The 18780-nt window shown below is 32.6% G+C and overlaps 1 protein-coding gene across 1 annotated transcript; it reads left to right on the top strand.

The window, feature by feature from the left end:
* Positions 1–17327: 17327 nt before the first annotated feature.
* On the top strand, positions 17328–18260 carry LOC131606190 (dirigent protein 22-like). Its single transcript, XM_058878459.1, has one exon. It carries the CDS (start codon positions 17474–17476, stop codon positions 18065–18067), a length of 594 nt encoding a protein of 197 aa, XP_058734442.1. The 5' UTR covers positions 17328–17473; the 3' UTR covers positions 18068–18260.
* The last annotated feature ends 520 nt before the right edge of the window (positions 18261–18780 follow it).

Raw genomic sequence — 18780 nt, forward strand, 5'->3', positions numbered from 1 at the left:
ATCAGGAAATTAAATTGTTTCTAAACAAGAAACATCTACCTGATGTACTTTTCGTATCTTAAGTATTCTCAAGCCAATCAACATTAAAATAATTCACCGGCGAGAAATTATGTGAGTCTCTCATTCCAAGTTCTAGGAGCTTGTTTGAGGCCATAGAGAGATTTTATGAATTTTAGACATGGTTGAAGAAGATACTTTTCACATCTTGATGGTAGATTTAAAGTGAAGAAGACATGATAAGCATAATAATAATCTGATAAATTCAAGATGAAAAACAAGATAAAATCTCTCTTCGAAATCAACCATATAAGTGTAACCTTAAGGCACAAGATGAATTTTATTTCTAGTAACATAAACATTTTCACCAGACTTACTCTTGTATATTTATTTAGTACCAATGACATTTACAGAATTAGGAATATGAATAAGCTCGCACACTTCATTTCACGTAAACTAAATAAGCTCCTCTTGTATAGCACAAACTCTTAACTCATCATTGAAGGCTTCTTTCACATTTTAGGTTTCAGTTTTAGAGATATAAAGCACATATTAGATATCATCTCTGTGTAGATAACACGATTTTTTCTTTGTGTAGTAAGTCCTTCATCTAGGTTTATTATGATTTTGTCGATAAGATCACGATTCTTCTTTACCCTTGACGATGGTTATTTTCTTTCAGCAACAATATTTTCACCGCCGTCTGAATCTTCATCCTCTTAAGCAAATTGCAAGTTGTTCTCCATATTGTCTAGAACATATTTCTTGTCATTTTGTCCAGTGAGACGAAACTCCTCATCTTCATCACGGAAAACTTCAATTTGCTTCTCATTAGCAATAACATCCATGGACTCCATCATTGATATTGTACGATTGTTAAACATTTGATACACACTACTCTTAATGGAATAGGAATAATATTCCGCCGTTGCACTTTGGATGAAATTTCCTTCTCTGTTTTTGATTAGTAAGAATATAACATCTACTTCCAAACACATGAAAATGTTTCACGTAAGAATTCCTCTCCTTCCATATTTCACATTGAGTAACAGTTGTACCCGAGCGAATTGTTACTCGATTTTGAATATGATTTGAAATATTCATTGCTTCACCCAAAAAATGATATGATGCGCATTTGGTGGGAATCATAACTCTCTCCATTTTTCATAAGATACTATTTTTCCTCTCAAAAATCCTGTTCTACCGAGGTGCGATAGGGGCATAGAGCTCATGTATAATTCCCTCAGTAGTGTCGTAGGATAAGAAACAACAGTTCTTAAATTCTCAGCCATAGCCGCTTCGAATGCATTATCCTATCAATAATAAGCAAGATCCTGGTTTTGTCTTGAAGAAGAGTTTCCAATCTCTCATTATGCTTCTCGTTCACATGAGATTCTTCAATCCAATTTATTTAAAGAGTTTTTTATGATTCAGCAAGGACATCATCAAATATTTTATCTTCAACGCTTATATGCTCATTATCAATTTATCATTAGGTAACTCAGTATTAGAAATATCTTTGATACAAGTAGTAAAGGACACAATAATACTTATCTGATCAAATTCATTTTCTTTATCAGACTCATCATCTGAAAATCCCGCATTTTAGCTTTTTCTTTGTTTTCTCATAAAAATAGGATATCGAGCTTGAATATGTCCAAATCCTTCACATTTTAAAATATTTTCATTAGTGCAATTGGGTACCTGGTCTTCATGGTCAAGTGTATTTTCTTTAAACGCTACTCCGTTGTATTTCTTTTCAAGATTTTCATTAATAGTCATCTCAATAATGAGCAATGAGCTAAATATTTTATCAACATTTATTGTGGAAACATCTCTTGCTTCCTCAATGATAGTAACTTTCATGTCAAACCTCTTCGAAAGAAATCTCAGAATCTTTCTCACAAACTTCGCTTATGACATCTTTTCATTGAGAATAAAAGATTTATTGACAATGCCACATAGACTAACATTGAACTCATCAATAGTTTCCTCTTTGAGCATCTTAAGGTTTTCAAATTTATAAGTGAAGCCTCGACACCCCCGAACTTTGGAAGTTCCCTCATGAATCACTTAAAGATTTTCCCATTCATATTTAGCACTGCCGTTAGTGTTAATGATCCTAAAAATCTTCCAGTGAACTCAATTGTCAATAAAATAAAGAGCATTTGAATTTCTAAGAGAAGCTTTGACAAGCCGGAAAAGTACGACAACATCAAAATAGTAAAAGAGTTATCGAATCACTGAGACCAATTATCTTATTTTTTATTTCTATCTTATTGTTGTTTAGGTAAGGCGATCGAAACAAAGTTTGGGATTAATTTTTGTATTTGAAAATAAAATGATTAAACCATGCAGAGTTCATGATCTCTCATTCATGTCTCAAAACTCTTGAAGATTTTGGTTCATTACGAGAATAATGCTAATTTCGTAGTAAATTAGAGAAAGGGGATATAACACCCACTTTCCTCGGCGTGCTTTCCTATTCTAATAAAATATGCTACCCGTTTTTGTCAGTATAATATATTTGTTCAAAACTAATTTAAAACTCAACCTATAAAACTTTCTTAAAAATAATGGACGACACCCAATTTAGTTAGCATGTTATCCTAGTCTGAGCAAATATCCTACCCACTTTCGTGGGTGTAGTATATTTGTTCAGAATAAATATTGAGTACAATCATTAAAAAAAGATTTCTCTAACGAGTTTGAGACACTTTTAAAGTTTCATCGCCTCGACTCGATAGTTTGATGCTTCTTGTTCAAATGTCACGTGATACCTTTTAGTATATATATATATATATATATATATATATATATATATATATATATATATATATATATATATATATATATATATATATATATATATATATATATCTAATTTGTTCATATTTTTATAGTGTACTTAAACATTGAAAATCAGAAACACCGGATCAATTTTTTACTAGATTCTCGTAATGAATTTACCGAAAATATACATGAAATGTGTGACAAGACAGTACTCATGATAAACTCTTAATAAACAACTCATACATGGAAACTGGTAAAACACCAAAAACGTAAGACCATACATTATTTTAAGAAATAACAATAACGATAAAATGAAATAAGATGCTTTGGAGACGTCGGTGATGGTTCTTCGGTGACAGGAGATGATATCTACAAAAAAGTTAGCATTGTGATACTCAACTAAATATGAGATTAAAGTGAAATTTTTTAAGTATTAGTTGAATCATATTTGAGTGAGACTCAGGGTCACACTTGTATATGAGAGGATGTTGTAACCGTCTTCGAGTTATTTGGCGTGGAGTGCGGCTGACAGTTGGATGAAGTTCCATGCCTCTAAAAGAAGAAGAGATATGTTTCCGTGCATCACTACGTGATGCAGTTGTTACATGTGCGACGTCATGGTGAGTTCCGAGAATTGAACCTATGTGAATTAAATCGATCTATGTGGACCGCTAGCCAATTATTCATAATTACATCAACCAAATTACACTGTATCATTTCACTACACAATGGTAAAGTCACAAAAAAAGATTACAAAACATGTCTAAGCCTAAGATGGAAAATAAAGATCTATCCCACCATGTGATCCTGTTGACACCGTTCAGACGGCGAAGTGCGTTCTCCTCCGAGCCAAAACTCAAACCCCGGCGTCGAATGCGTCAAGAAATTAAATTTTTGCTCCGAGCGCACCTGCATGGCACCGGATATGGTTATTTAAAAAATACGAAACTTAGAAATTGTGTTTAAGGATGTATGTAATAGGTTATATGTGATTTGAAATAAAATTCACAAATTGAAGGCCATAATTTTGTACATTCCCACTCCATAAATTTTGTCCTTTAATTTGTCTCTCACTTTACGCAAACAAACAAACTAAACTACAATCACAATTCTCATATCATTTACTGTCACAACACCCACTATTATTTTTCTCTCGTACAACACCATCACTTAAAAATCACGATATCATTGTCACAAAATATGATGACAACACTTTTGATTTTGCTCGTACTATGAACGGCAACTTGAACAGAAAGTTAAAGTTAAGTCAATTTATTAGATTCTACTGGCATGACCTAGTGAGTGGAAAAAAAAAACCTATCTTTAGTAACCCTTTATGAGCATGTTTCAAAAGCTCCAATGGTTATATGCATCTGTAACTAAAGATGAGTTTGATTTTGATAGAGTCTAGAGAGATTCCTGTACTTGGTGGCAGGCAGTGGTCTTTTCAGATTTGTTTAATTTTCTCATTGCAATAGGCACATGCACATGTAATCTTTGGGCTCCACTCTTAGAGTTTGGAAATTCTTTCAAATCTTAATATCTCGTATACATTCTTAATCAAGAATGACAACCATATGACTTGTAAAATACAACCATGAAATTTTGTTTGATGACAATATATAAGACACAATATTAAATCAAACTATAAGACACGATATTAAATCAATGTGTGAGATAGGTTGGACCATTAAGCATAGTAATAAATAAAGGAAATGAGAAATTGTTAATTGATTCAGTTGTAAGGGTCACCTACATCTAAAGAGCAGTAATTTTGTAGAAAATAAATTTACTAATAATTAATAGTTATTTGTATACAACGATTTTATCGAATCTAAAATTCAAAGTCGTTTTTATAATATTATTCATGAATTTCAACTCAGGCTTTCCTTGAATCGGTGGTCCAGTCGCTTTCACTCAGATATTATCCAAAATGTTTTTAAGTCTTCAACAGTAAGAACGTGATAAACTTCGCGAAAGAAAACCACAACTTTTCTCTAAAAGAATGGTAGAAAATAACCTAGGATACAGGTTAACTCAAACAAAATACATTTTATTTCTAAATCATCAAAACATCTAGTACAAATCATATTGATGAGTGTATGTTTTCTCTCTTTGTATAGAGCCAATTCGGCTGGAAGACCAACTAGGTTTTTACAAACGTATTTATTACATATCAAATCTTTAATAAAATAAATATTTTCAAAAGAATTTTTTCTAGAATAAATCATCCTAATTCTTTGGAACAAAATTAATTATTTCCAAAATGAACCCCCCCAAAATAAATTAAGCATATATTGCTACAAAATAACATAAAATCCAAATATAATTCATTCTAAAAAAATCTCACAGAACTCGAAAGAAAATAAAAACTTTTCAAAAAATGCACCAATGGATAAGAGAGCCAAGATGTCTCATATGCAATAACAAACTCTCATTTGGATATTTTTAGGAAAAATAAGAGGTTTAGTACTTCTAGCACGACAATCAACATATAAGGCTAGCAACAACAAAAATTGACCAAAACGCAATCCAGACATTCAAAATTGTCTCATCCTCCCCTAATTATCTCAAAAGGGCTAAGGGAAAACAAGTAATCAACATTCAAAAAGAAGAAGGGTACAAAACTTACAAACCAACCAAACAAATATTCAACGTATTGAAGACAGTAAATGAAAGCATTAAATAAAAGCTATAAACACTTACATGGGTGAAAAGGAAGCTCAAAAGATGTATATACAGAACCTCAATTGAAAGTTTTATTGAAAAGCAGTTGAATGGTTTATTTGAAAACAGTTATCACGTTTTTTGTAGTGAACCAACCCACAGAAAATCAACAATCCAAAAATATAAACAAACTAAATCATAGCAAATGAGTAGAAAAGTCATTGTCAGAGGCATCCTCATTCAAAGCAACATCAACTTCTTTATTTTTGGATTATGACACAACTTTAGAGAAAGACTGATCAAAATGAGTTATATAATTTTCTCTACCAGAAACACTAGGCCAAGAATAAGAATCCATAACGTATTATGGAGTAAGAATCTTGAAAATACCTTCATTTGTAGTCTTCCTTGTAGAGATCGTGGTGATGATCTCTTGTAAAACCTTTGCCATATTAATCAAAGATTAATGAATGTGGATTCTCACAAGCTCTTAAACATGAGTAATATCTAACATTTCCTCATCAAAATTCAAATTAGTTTCATCAACGAACGCAATAAATGGTAGCACAATGTCAGCAACATGTTTCTCGACAAACAACTTTTAACTAAAATTGACAATTTTATTTGAGAAACCAACTATATCATTAGTAGCCGCAATGTTATTCTTTTGGTCAACAAAATACCTCAAATCAAATAAGTAAAACCAATGGACAATTTCACAACTTAAGACTCAATATGCTTTACAAATTTTTCAAAAACATACTCTCCAAAATAAAAAGATGCACAAGTTTCTAATTGATTCAAAAACCCAACAAGACTATAAGTGATATGTGAAAGGCTAAAGATTTACTTAGGGAACGAAAGCGAAAAAGTTAAGATGAGTACACTTTGGATATTTAAACCGAATATGACATATCCTAGTTAGGTTGTAAAAAGAAAGTGACGTAGGCATTGTGATGCGTGGGTTAACTGTAGCAACATGTATTAAAAATTTACGTTTAAACGAGCCACCACCCACTATTTGTTTTAGGCAAGTGGGAAACCTTAAAAATGAGATTTTGAATATGTAGGTAGATTAGGAAAAGGGAGGGTGTTACGCACCCTTTGCCTCCCTTTTACTCAAGGGGACTCATTTAGCCTTTAGGTTTTAGGTTTTAAAAAATACTTAAAATTGGGCAATTAAAATTACGATCGTAAATTTAAATCAAATGTAGCAACAATAGCCTCAAGTGTCATCATTGGCCAAAATATATGTTTTTAAAGAAAAGAGCCTCATACCAAATCATTGGCCAAAGGGAGGTCTCAGTTATCATCATTGGCCAAAAATATTGTAATTCTAGTTAAAATATTTGAAAGATATTTTTAAATAGGGAAGGCTTCATGAGAAATCATCGGCCAAAACCAAAACCAAATTGAAAAGAAAGGGAGACCTCATATGAAATCATTGGCCCCCAAAAGCATATGATCTTTATAAAAAGGTTTTAAAAAAGTTTTCAATAAAAAGGAAAAGGTTTGTCGGCGATTGTCTATTCAGTCAACGCGGACAAACCTTCAAGAGGGAAGAAGAAAAGCGTAGGAAAAATATAATTTTGAAAGAAGGTGTTTTGAAAAAAATTGTACATGAAACCAAATATCCTCCCCCAATATGATTTCCAAGAATCCTATTTATAAAGTGGAAATTACGTTAAAAATCCCAAAAGGGAAATAACTCATATCCAAACCCACGTCCAAAAGCCCAAAATTTGAAGAAAAATGCAAAAATGTAACTTGTGGGATTCAAACCCTTGACTTTGTGTTTACAAGCTTTAGTCCTTTACCAATTGTGATATATTATTTATTTGAAATAAAAAGCCAATTAAAAAGTATATGAAGTTCAAGCAAGTATTTGGTATATTATATATTTTTTTCATAGATAAGTGCTATATTATATTTTTTTTCATAGGTAAATATAAAATCCAAAATGTTAGTGTAAATAAACTAAAGATATTAAAAAACCAAGATGTTAGTGTAAATAAACCCAAGTAATTTATAAAATCCAAAATGTTATTATTGAAAATAAACCCAAGAAATTTAAAACCCCAAAATATTAGTAAATAAGTCAACGAAATTTAAAGCCGAAAATTGTTAGTAAATAAACTAAACAAATTTTATTACAAAAAATGTAAATAAACCAAAGATTTTTGTAAAACCAAATTATATGACTTTTGAACTGGGGCAGGCAAATTTGGGGTATGACACTAACAAAAACCCAATGTTCTAACAAAATACATCTAAGAAAAAAAATTATTAATGTCTAAAAAATGATGATGCGAAGACCCAAAGCAGATAAGAGATTCTAAAATTGAGCCAAATCAAGGATTTTGTAAATATATTAGCCTGTTGTTTGTCCATTTAAACATGATCAATGGCAATTTTTCTATCTATAACAAACTCTCTATTGAGTTGATGGTGTATATCAATATGCTTAATCCTTCTGTGTTAGACATGATTCTTAGAGATTTGATATTTATTCTATTCTTAAAGTATGATGTTATGACATTGTCGCGGGGAAAAATCGTTGTCTTTTTTCGGGATGAGACACCTGATGCCTTCTTTGGGCTCGAGTGCTCAAAAAATGATTTTTCTTTTGTACGGACCAAACTTTTTATTGTTTCCAAAAGAGGAAAAGGAAAAAAGTTGCAATAACCTTAAAAGTGGGGGGAGAGATCTTGGGTAAGAGGGTTGGTTATACGAAGGGAAGGTATTAGCACCCAACGTATCTATAGTACTCTATAGGTTTCTTTGTTTTATTTATTCCATTCTTGTTATGGTGGAGGTTCTGGTGAAATAGGTGGGACCTAAGGTGTTTGTTTGATTATGCTCGCAAAGATCATCGCGATCCTCTGCATACATATCCCTTAGAGGGAATCAGAGCATCTGTAGCTCGGGGTCTACGGGTGCTAAGGTTTGAATGGTTTTTGTTGTTTTGTTTTGCTCGCCAAGGATCGACCTTGTGCCTACGTATTCTCAAAGGGATGTTGAGAAAGTCAGAGCAATCGTAGTTCCCACTTATGCTAGTGGAAGCAAAGGATAAGAGACAAATGTCATCTAAATGTTCGATGTATCTAATCTATATCATCACATACACCTGTTTGATTTTTGTTTGAAAATCTTTTCATTATAAGCCCGGGGCCATGCCACTTAGGGTGCTTAGAATGATAAAGATGTTTTTTTTGTTTAACCAGCCTTGTGGCAAAAGTTTCAATGAAGTCAGCCTTGTGACAAAATTTTGATTAATCAGCCAGCCTTGTGGCAAAAGTTTCAATGAAGTCAGCCTTGTGACAAAAACTTTGATTAATCATCCAGTACGGTGGTAAAACAGTTTGATTGATTAGCCAGCCTTGTGGCAAAAAAGTTTGATTGATTAGCCAGCCTTGTGGCAAAAAAGGTTTGATTGATTGTTTGTGATGATATAGAAGAGATACTCCTATCATAGAGATGATAAATGTCTAATCTCCTAGGGTATTTGATTTGGATATTGGGGATGCTTATAAGAAGCCCGTGGGTCCTTGTACGAAGCCCAAGAGGAGGCTATCCGAGGGTCCTTGCATTGTAAGCCCAAGAGGAGGCTATGGGAGGGACAATCCAGGGTCCTTGCATTGTAAGCCCAAGAGGAGGCTATGGGAGGGTCACTCGTTTGTACAAAGCCCAAGGGGAGGCATGGTATAGTTGGTCTGAGCTCTTAGAGCGATTTCACCGGGAAACCATACTCTATGTCCTAACCTAAACTAGTGGAGATTCTTTGCACGAAGCCCAATAGGAGGCTATGGGGAACCTAGTGTTATACTAAGTTGAACAAGCACACATATCACACATATGAACAAACATGAACAAGTATGAACAAACATGAACAGGTATGAACAATTATATATATATGACAAAGTGTGTGTATATAATGGAGTTTATGAAGGAAATATACCTGTAAGCATGATCCATTTGTATACACAGGGGCTCGGGACTCACACTCGGGGAGAGGTCCGCTTGAGTTTATTCAAAGTTATGTAAACAGGTTTTTACAAAGGGCTTGGGACTTATACCTACATGGAGGCCCATGGTATATTTTTGGGAAGATTTAAAGAAAAACCTTCATTTTTGGTTTGTTATTCAAAGTTAAAAATCAAACTGATTGAGATATGTACAAAAAGGCGTACAATGAAATACCCAATTTCATGTACTGGAGTGGGTATGTACAAAAGGGGCTTGGGACTTATACCTATGTGGAGGCCCGTGTTTTATTTACAAAACATGGTTGATTGTTTTTATTTACAGACGCGAGGTTTCGCTTTTGTAAAACTGTTTGAAAGTTTGTTTTGAAAGTTTATTCGGTTTGAAGAAAAACTGTACAAAAAAGAAAAAGGAGTGGGACTTACACTCTCTAATATTCGAGAGGCCCCACTTCGTTTTGAAAATCAATTGATCAATTAAAAAGATTTAATCAAAAAGAAGTGGTTTATCGTTTTGAAAAGAATCGCGATCGCTCGTTTTAAAACGATTTGAATATGAGAAAAATTAACTTAATTAAGTTGAAAACAAGTTTTAATGCTTAATTAAGACCCAAGTGAATAGGGTTTGATCACAAAAAATATTTACAAGTAATTAAGTTTGAAAAAATCAAATAAAACAATATTTAAAGTATTTGAAAATACCTAAAAACATGTCATTTTAAACCTAATTAAAAGTATATTAAATAAATCTTTTTTTGTGATTTTTTTTGATATTGTCAAAATATGTATATTAAATAAGAAGTGTTTAAAAAATGAAGAAAAAATAAGTTATTTTGATGGGTTAAATTAATTGGTGAAGTTGTGAAGAAAATAGAGAAAAATAGTGTCAAAAAATAAGGTTTTGTCTTCACTAGGGCTTGAACCCACGCCCTGAGGTTCACTACTCAAAACAACAACCAACTGAGCTGCGCGTGCAGCTTGTTTATGATACGCTTCCATTCAATTATATTTTCAAACAAATATTTGAAATTTCCAAACCAAAAACGCGCCAAGAACACAACCCTAACTTTTGATCAGGTAAAGGGTCTATTCCACTTGGTTTTTCACGACGAACATGATGATGACCTTTAATTTCATTTATTTTTGCTCTAAGGTGATCAATTTTGTGATGAACACTAAGAACCCTAATTCTGAGTTTCAATCTGAAATCGTGTATAATTGATGAATTGTGAAATTGATTGAGGGCTATTGATCAGTGATAGTGCAGAAACAAGATAGCAACTCAATTTTTCATTTATGATGCATGTATGTATGAGTTTGAAGTTCAAGAGAGCTTACCTTCAAAAACGGCCAACTGAGAATCGAATTCTGCAATAGAGGTGTTACAGAAGTTGTTTGATGATCTGGATAGCTTCAATGGACCTTATGGAAGGTGTCTGGATGCTTGGAACCATCTGAATTCATCTGAGCATAGCCATGGTACCCGACCTGCATAAGCTTCAAGAGTGAATCGAATTTGAAGATGGAGGTGTTTCAGGTCATGGATGATGATTGGTATAGCTCATATATGATATATGGAATGTGTTTGAAGCATTAGTTTGGACAGAAATGAGCTTGTGTGGATTTTGGCATGATAAGGCTCATTTGATGTTCATATGGAGGTTGAAAAGTGAATCTGAGTTTTGGGGTGATTTGGGGTGTGTGAGTGGTTCAAACACATCCCATATGATGTTTATGAGTTGTTAGAACCATCACTTTGGCCATAACTTCAATGATTTGGAGGTTGAGTTTTCTACCTCTTTGAAAACTATGAAACTTGCAATTCAAGAAAGAAGAGAGAAAACCTATAATTGTGAGGTTTTGGTGTGAATTGAAGAGTTATTTGAACCTCTATTTATAGGCCAAGGATTCTGAATGAAGAGCTCTTGCAAGTTGCTTCAAGAATGATGATTTGGCTTAAGAGATAAAATGGAATCTTTCACATTAAATGCAAATGGTTAAAGTAACTAAACCATGGTTATTTTGGCCAAGCTTCTTATCTCTTTCCTATCTGATCTTAAACCAGAAAATATCTCTCAATCATTGCTTTGGTGTGTCATCACTTGAATTATAGGTCATGTAGTCTTGAAACTTAGTGAAAAATGGTGAAAATTCAAGTGAAAATGATCACTAAATGCATAATTCAAAACCATAGCTACACTCCATATTTTTTCATGCTCTTGGACATTTTGGAAAGCTCATGTTGCATACTTCAAAACCCTAGTTGAAAGTTTCTTCAAGACCTTTAAGGAAATGGGTGAAAAAGATCCATGAACTTTGAGAAAAATGAGATTTCAAGTGAAGTTTTCAAAAAGTACCAACTTTGAAGCACCATATCTCTTAAATGGTTGATCTTATGGAAAAAAATTATATGTGTCAAAGTTGTTTATTGGATCAAAATCTACAACTTTCATGTTGGAAGTTTTTTTCAGTTTGTAGGTGAAATTTTGAGAAATTCCCTTCCAAAGTTTGGAAAAAACCATTGAAAAACACTTAGAAATTTTTCTAAGTATGAAAAGTCAAACTTTTGACTTTTGATTCTTGATTGATTTTCTTGATTTTCCTTGATCAAATGACTTCTCATATCATATATTGATGATTCAAAACTTCAAAAGTCATGGTTGACCAAAATTCCCCAAAAGTCAATGGTGATCTTGTACAGTTGACTTTTTCAGACGAATCGCGTTTCTTGAGATTTCAAGTGAAACAGGCTATCCTCATCAAATGAATAGTATGAATGGATCATATTGAATCATTAGAGGATATTGAGCCATGGTTTGAGTTGTGACACCATGTCCTGATTAAAAAGTCAGTTGCTCAGTGAATTAGGTCAAAAACCCTAATTGTCGACCTGATGAAATTGATGCCTGTAGGTCTTGAATTGAGATGTAATTTCCATTGTATATTGTCATAGGGATTATTTGAGGATGATTGAAACCTTTGATTGACTTCCTGGGGGTTTTTAGGGTTTCCCAAATGTGATCCCTGATTTCAGTCCCTGATAGTTTAAAACCCTGATCTGAGGATTTGTCTGATCAATCTTTTTGTAGGAGATGTTCTGAGCCAATGGATTAGGTCAAAATGATGCACTTGGGGTCTTGAGGTCATGTCCCAAGTCATTAGGTCAAATCCTGAGCAAAAGTCAGGAGTATGCTGTCTTCAGTCAAAACCCTAATTCAGTCGATTCAAAGCTGTTGAGTTTGTTGAAGTGAATCTCTGGGGACCAAATGTTGATTGTTGATGAAGATAGTTCTTTTGAAATGAAGGGAGAACAAAACCCTAATTGATTGTTACTTGTACTGATGAGTGATTTCCTGATTAAACCCTGCTGAGCATAAGTAGCAAACACAAGCTATGCAATTTGTTAGAGATGCAAATGATGCATATGCAAATGATATGAGGTGGTATCTTAGGTCAAAAATTGGGGTATGACAGACATCTTGTGTGATATCATACTCTAGAAGCATTTTATTAATCCACAATAGTTGAGTCCAAATTCTTCCACGAACAATATATTATGGTTCTAGGGCACAAAGGGAAACACAATTATGTTTCTTTCTAAACCATGAAATCAAATTGTTTCCCAAAAAGAAACATCCACCAGATGTGTTTTCCTACCATCAGCATTCTCGACCAACTAAACATCACAATAACCCTAAAAAAAATAAGTTTGTATCAAAAGAATACAATATGACGTAGTTATAGGTTCCATTTATGTATTTTATAACACATTTAACTTATAAGAGATGGTTAACTTTTGGATTGTCTTGATAGCGAGAACACACTCCCTCAGAGAATGTAATATCAAGGCGGATGGCGGTGAAATAAAAGATAATACCAATGATAATCCATTAGAGACTTCGATCAATAGAAAATACTTATTCATCATTTGACATATTTACATGAGTGGCATCAGACATGGGTTTGTAGCGAGCATTCTTTAAGCCAAAATTTTTAACAATGTTTGTAGAAAACCATTAGAAATAATATCCTTTTCAAGATCATCATGCCATAAATAGATATGAATATGTGATATTTTATTCATCAATTTCATCCAAAATACCAATTTATCTCTTTATCTTGTAAATTGGATCCTTGGGTAGAGGTTTCGTGAAAATATCTACCAATTGATTATGAGTGTCCATAAATGTAACTTCATCATCTTCTATAAGAACATGATCTCTTAGGAAATGATGTCGGATGTCCATGTATTTAGTTTGAAAATGCATGATCACATTCTTTGTCAAGTTGATAGCACTTTTATTGTTACACCTAGGGGGAATGAATCCTATATTCAATTTGTAGTCACAAAGTTTTTGCTTTAGCCATATAATTTGAGTACAACAGCTTCCAGCCACAATGTATTCTGCCTTTGTTGTTCTAAGAGCAACAAAAGCCAGCTTTTTACATGACCACGAAACTATGGCATTAGGAACAATGTGGAATGTACCACATAATATATTTATCTATTTTACAATCAGCATAATCTGAGTTAGAATAACCAACTAAATCACATATACTATCTTTCGAATACCATGGGATAACATTTGTGGCTCCCTTTAAGTACTTCATGATCCTTTTTACTGAAGAGAGGTGGGATTCCTTTGGACATGCTTGATATCGATCTCATAGACAAACACTAAATATTATGGTTGGGTAACTCGCTGTTAAATAAAGTAAATAACCAATCATACCTTGATACTTTGTTATATCAATATGGACACCATATTCATTTTAATCCCATTGAAGTAGCAATCTCTTTGCAATTTTCCATATAAAAGTTTCTTCAAGAGTTCTTTGCAATACATAGATTGATTGATGAAAATACCATTCTTTGATTTCTTGATTTGTAGTCCAAGAAAATATTTTAGTTTACCCATCATATATGTCTTAAATTCTTCTTGCGTCATCTTTGAAAATTCTTCACACTAGGCTTCATTTGTTGATCAAAAAATGATGTCATCAACATATATATCATCAAAATAACGTGTGATCTTCGATATTCATGATGAACAATGTTGTATCCATATTTCCCTTGTTGAAATATCTTTCACATATAAAGTTACAAATTCTATCATACCAAGACGTTGGTGCTTGTTTTAAGCCATAGAGATCTTTCCTCGACTTATACACATGTGAAGGATTCTTAAAGTTTTCAAAACCAGGAGGTTGATTGACATAGACTTCTTCATAGATTTATCCATTCAAGAATGAACTTTTGATGTCTATTTGGTATAACTGAAAAATTAAATGAACAAGCATATGCAAGAAATAATCTAATAGCTTCTAACCTTGCAACATGAGTGGATGTCTCATACAAATTAATTTATTCTTCTTGAGTATAGCCTAGAGCCACCAATCTTGTCGTGTTTCAAAAAATTATTCCATTCTCATCAAGCTTTATTTTGAATACTAATTTAGTTCCAATGATGTTGCTAGGGTTTGGTTTGTTGGCTCCATTTTGGTGAAACAATATGTTCAGGAAGATGTTGGACAAGATGTCGTAAACATGTTGCTACGACATTGCAGCCTATGCTGTTTCTATTTCTGGAAAATCACCTACTACTGTTCCAGAAGATTTGTTTTATTATTTGTGAATCAAGCAACACATTAAATATTGGATTCTCTGAAGATTTGTTTCAAAGGTGAAGAGATAATATAATATTTTATTTGCTTGATTAGATATTAAAACATTGTGCCTTGCATTTGAAGATTTGATTAGATTTGATATGATCTCATTTGATTTGCAGAAAGTTATAGCCAGATTGAATATCCAAGCCCAATGGTTGTACTGGCTTATTAAAGGAGAAGACTAAACCTAAAAAGAACACACGAAGATAATAAGGAGAATAATTGTTGAAAGAGTCTTAGGGTTTTGGGAGTCTTTTTAGAGTATTGTTTTTTTGTATGTCACTCGTGTATCTTTTGATGCATAGAGTTTGAATGATTGTTCATTGGTCATTATGATTCACTCATAAGCTTTTAAGCAATAGTATAATCTGTGTAATTGGAAGTATGTCTTATATCAATTGATATTGTTGTTAACAATCACAGGGATGTGATTGAGGGAAGTGGGAGGGGGATCTAATATCTAGGGATATCGTAAATAGCAAGTTCTATTGTTCAATTCTAGATTTGAACGTTTTCGGGAAAACTCCCCTCTATCTAGATCTTTCAAAGTAAATAAATTAACATTATATGGAGATGTTGACGTTTGGAGCCAAACCACAAGGGTGTTTACTATGAATAGTCAAAATTTGAAATATTATATAATAGAGGATGAATTTGAGAAAGATGTGATTCCATTAGGAAACACCTTCTTGATGATATAAAACGATATGGTCAAGCTAATGAACGTAAAGAAGCGTTATGTGAGAGTATACCTATGATCAAGCTATTGACGGTAAAAAGACACCATCTTGATAACAAAAAATCATATGGTCAAACTCAACTTTTTATCCTATTTATCACCTCATCTACTCTTAAAACTTCCAAAAACCCCTAAATTTCCAAAAATCCATAGCTCTAAAAAAATATTTTCATCTCATTACTAACAACAAATCACTTTTTCCCTACCAACAATAAGAATCACAAACCATTCATCTTACGATACCTATCCTCACCCTAAAATCAACCTTTCTTCATATCCTTCACAAAACCATCACCAAACCTAAATGGCGCCAAATTATTTTGAAAAAGGGAAAGCACCATCAATGTGACAAGCAAAATGAATCTCCTTAGTTAGGCATATAAGTGGGAGAGGAGCAAGTTGGAACCTCCATGAAATATAGTTTTCCGCATTAGAGAAACATGAAGGTTAAAGTTCTCGCTCAACGAATAACTATATCAACAAGGTATATTGACCAAAACTCCATTTTAACTATAGGAATTAATGATGATGTTAATAGGTTATTTAATAGGCAAGGAATGAGAAACATTACTTCCTTAAGAAGTCCTACGTACGCTCGAATTACTCTATAGTTTTTTAGTACTCTAGATGTGACTATTAATAAAGTGGTAGGCACGAATGGAGGTAGAACAGTTCAGGATAGGCGAAATGATTGAAGCCATAAATAACTTAAACATCTCTCAAGGACAATTCCCTCTTTATTAGTGATTTTCTGAGTTTTCTTATCTTTCCTTTTAGTTTTTGTTTTAACATTAAGGACAAATGTTTGTTTTGAGTATGTGATGGACTATTATATTTTTGAGAAATGCTAACTAGTGTCTTTGAGGCACTCTTTAAATGATTAAAGTGGTATAAATTTTAAAACTTACATGTAATCAATGCATTGGAAATTGAAATATTGATTTTTGTAAATAATATTTTTTTTATTTAGTATGCTTAAAGAGTGTTCTGAGGAAACTCGTTAGCATGACCCTGTATTTTTTTTATTTTTCGCTTTTCTTGTTTTTGTGTGTTGAATAAAAATGTTGAATTCCCTTGTTTTTTAATCATGCTAAAATTATGTGAAAAAATAATATTATGCTTTTGTTCTAAAATACTAAATTTCTAAAGAAAAGTTTAGCATTTGTTCTTATTTGTTATCTTAAATAGATCTTAATTCTACTAAAACTTGCTTATAATCTCTATTACGACCAAATTTCTTATTAAAACCTGATTGTATATATAAGGTCCAACTGACTTTTAATTGTGCTTACCATCTTAGAATTGTCGTTGAATCTAATTCAATCATTCAAAATAGATACTTGATGGAAAAAGGCCCAATGGATCTTGGATACGCTATATTTGGATAGTTAAAATATTTGACACATTAATAAACATTGACATGAAATATACATACTATATGCATGAAAGAAATAATTGTTGTATAATAAGATGAGAGAACAACTTCGACAAGCTCTTAGCATATTATGTGGATCAAAAAAGTGTATTGGCAGCCTTATTGTTCTATAAAGAAACCCTTCACCATCACTTCAATTCACTCAAACCCTCTCATTATTTTCCTGTCTCCTCAATTATCATCACAACAATGTCATCCCAACATTTTCTCACTTTCTTCTTCTTCCTTCTCCTCTCTTGCAACACCATCACTTCTTCAACATCATCATCACAAAATGATGACACTTTCGACTTTGTTCGTCCAATAGATCGCAAATTATTAGGCCTAAACAAAATGGAAAAGCTAAGTCATTTAAAATTCTATTGGCATGACATAATGACTGGAAAAAACCCAACTTCATTCGCAGTTGTTCCATCACCTTTGAAGTTGAACTCAACCTTTTCTTTTGGTTTAGTCACCATGATGGATGACCCTTTGACTTTAGGACCCGAATTGAGTTCCAAACTTGTTGGAAAATGTCAAGGTTTGTATGCTTCTACATCACAGGATAGTTTTTCTTTTCTCATGGCTATGAATTTGGCTTTATTTGAAGGAGAGTATAATGGAAGTAGTATTACTATCATGGGGAGGAATCCTGTTTTTGATAAGGTTAGAGAGATGCCTGTTGTTGGTGGGAGTGGACTCTTCAGATTTGCTAGAGGCTATGCTCAACTTACTACTTATTCGTATGATCCCAAAAATGCAATTGCTGTTGTTGAGTACAATGTTTATGTTTCTCACTAATGATTTCATGTTTAATTTTAGGATTTGTGTTTGTGTTGGTTTTACTATGTTTATGGTTCTTATGTGTTGTTGGATTTGGATTTGCTGCAATTTAAGGATTTGTGTGCCTATTGTTTGTAAAGCTTAGCTTGGCTTGGTTTTATTTTATTTTGAAACAATGGTTAAATTCAAATGTTTCATTGTTGTTGTTTTATGGACTAGTATTTATTATGCTTTCTTTTTGCCCTTTGTCAATGTTAATAATAGAGCATTGCTATTCTAACACCAACATTCTAACAATATCTACACCTACTAAAATACAACAAGGACATATGAATTTTTCAATCACTGAACTTTTAAGGTAATTTAGTGAGGGAGATGAGCAATGGTTTAATTTGAGAAAAGAAGTTGGATCCACATTATTACTAGTAAACTATTTTTTAAACAATAAGGTATTAAAACTCTAACAATATCTACACCTACTAAAATACAACAAGGACATATGTTAATTTGCATTAGAAAAAGTAAAAAATGATAATTAAATATAATAAAGAAACAAAACCGTATGAAAGTACAGTATAACTGTCAAGTTTAGTGTAGGAATATCATTCCTCTAATAATATTAATATAATGTTTGAGGTAAGAACCAAATCTTCTACTACCTTCTTATTGCTTTATCTTTTAATAATTTCGTGGTTTGAGGTCGTGGTGGCCAGAAAAATAGGAGATGGAAA

This window comes from Vicia villosa, linkage group LG5, assembly GCF_029867415.1.
Source record: "Vicia villosa cultivar HV-30 ecotype Madison, WI linkage group LG5, Vvil1.0, whole genome shotgun sequence".
NCBI lineage: Eukaryota > Viridiplantae > Streptophyta > Magnoliopsida > Fabales > Fabaceae > Vicia > Vicia villosa.

What these genes read in the sequence shown, in the direction of transcription:
- LOC131606190 (XM_058878459.1), top strand. Translation starts at nt 17,474, where the DNA reads ATGTCATCCCAACATTTTCTCACTTTCTTCTTCTTCCTTCTCCTCTCT.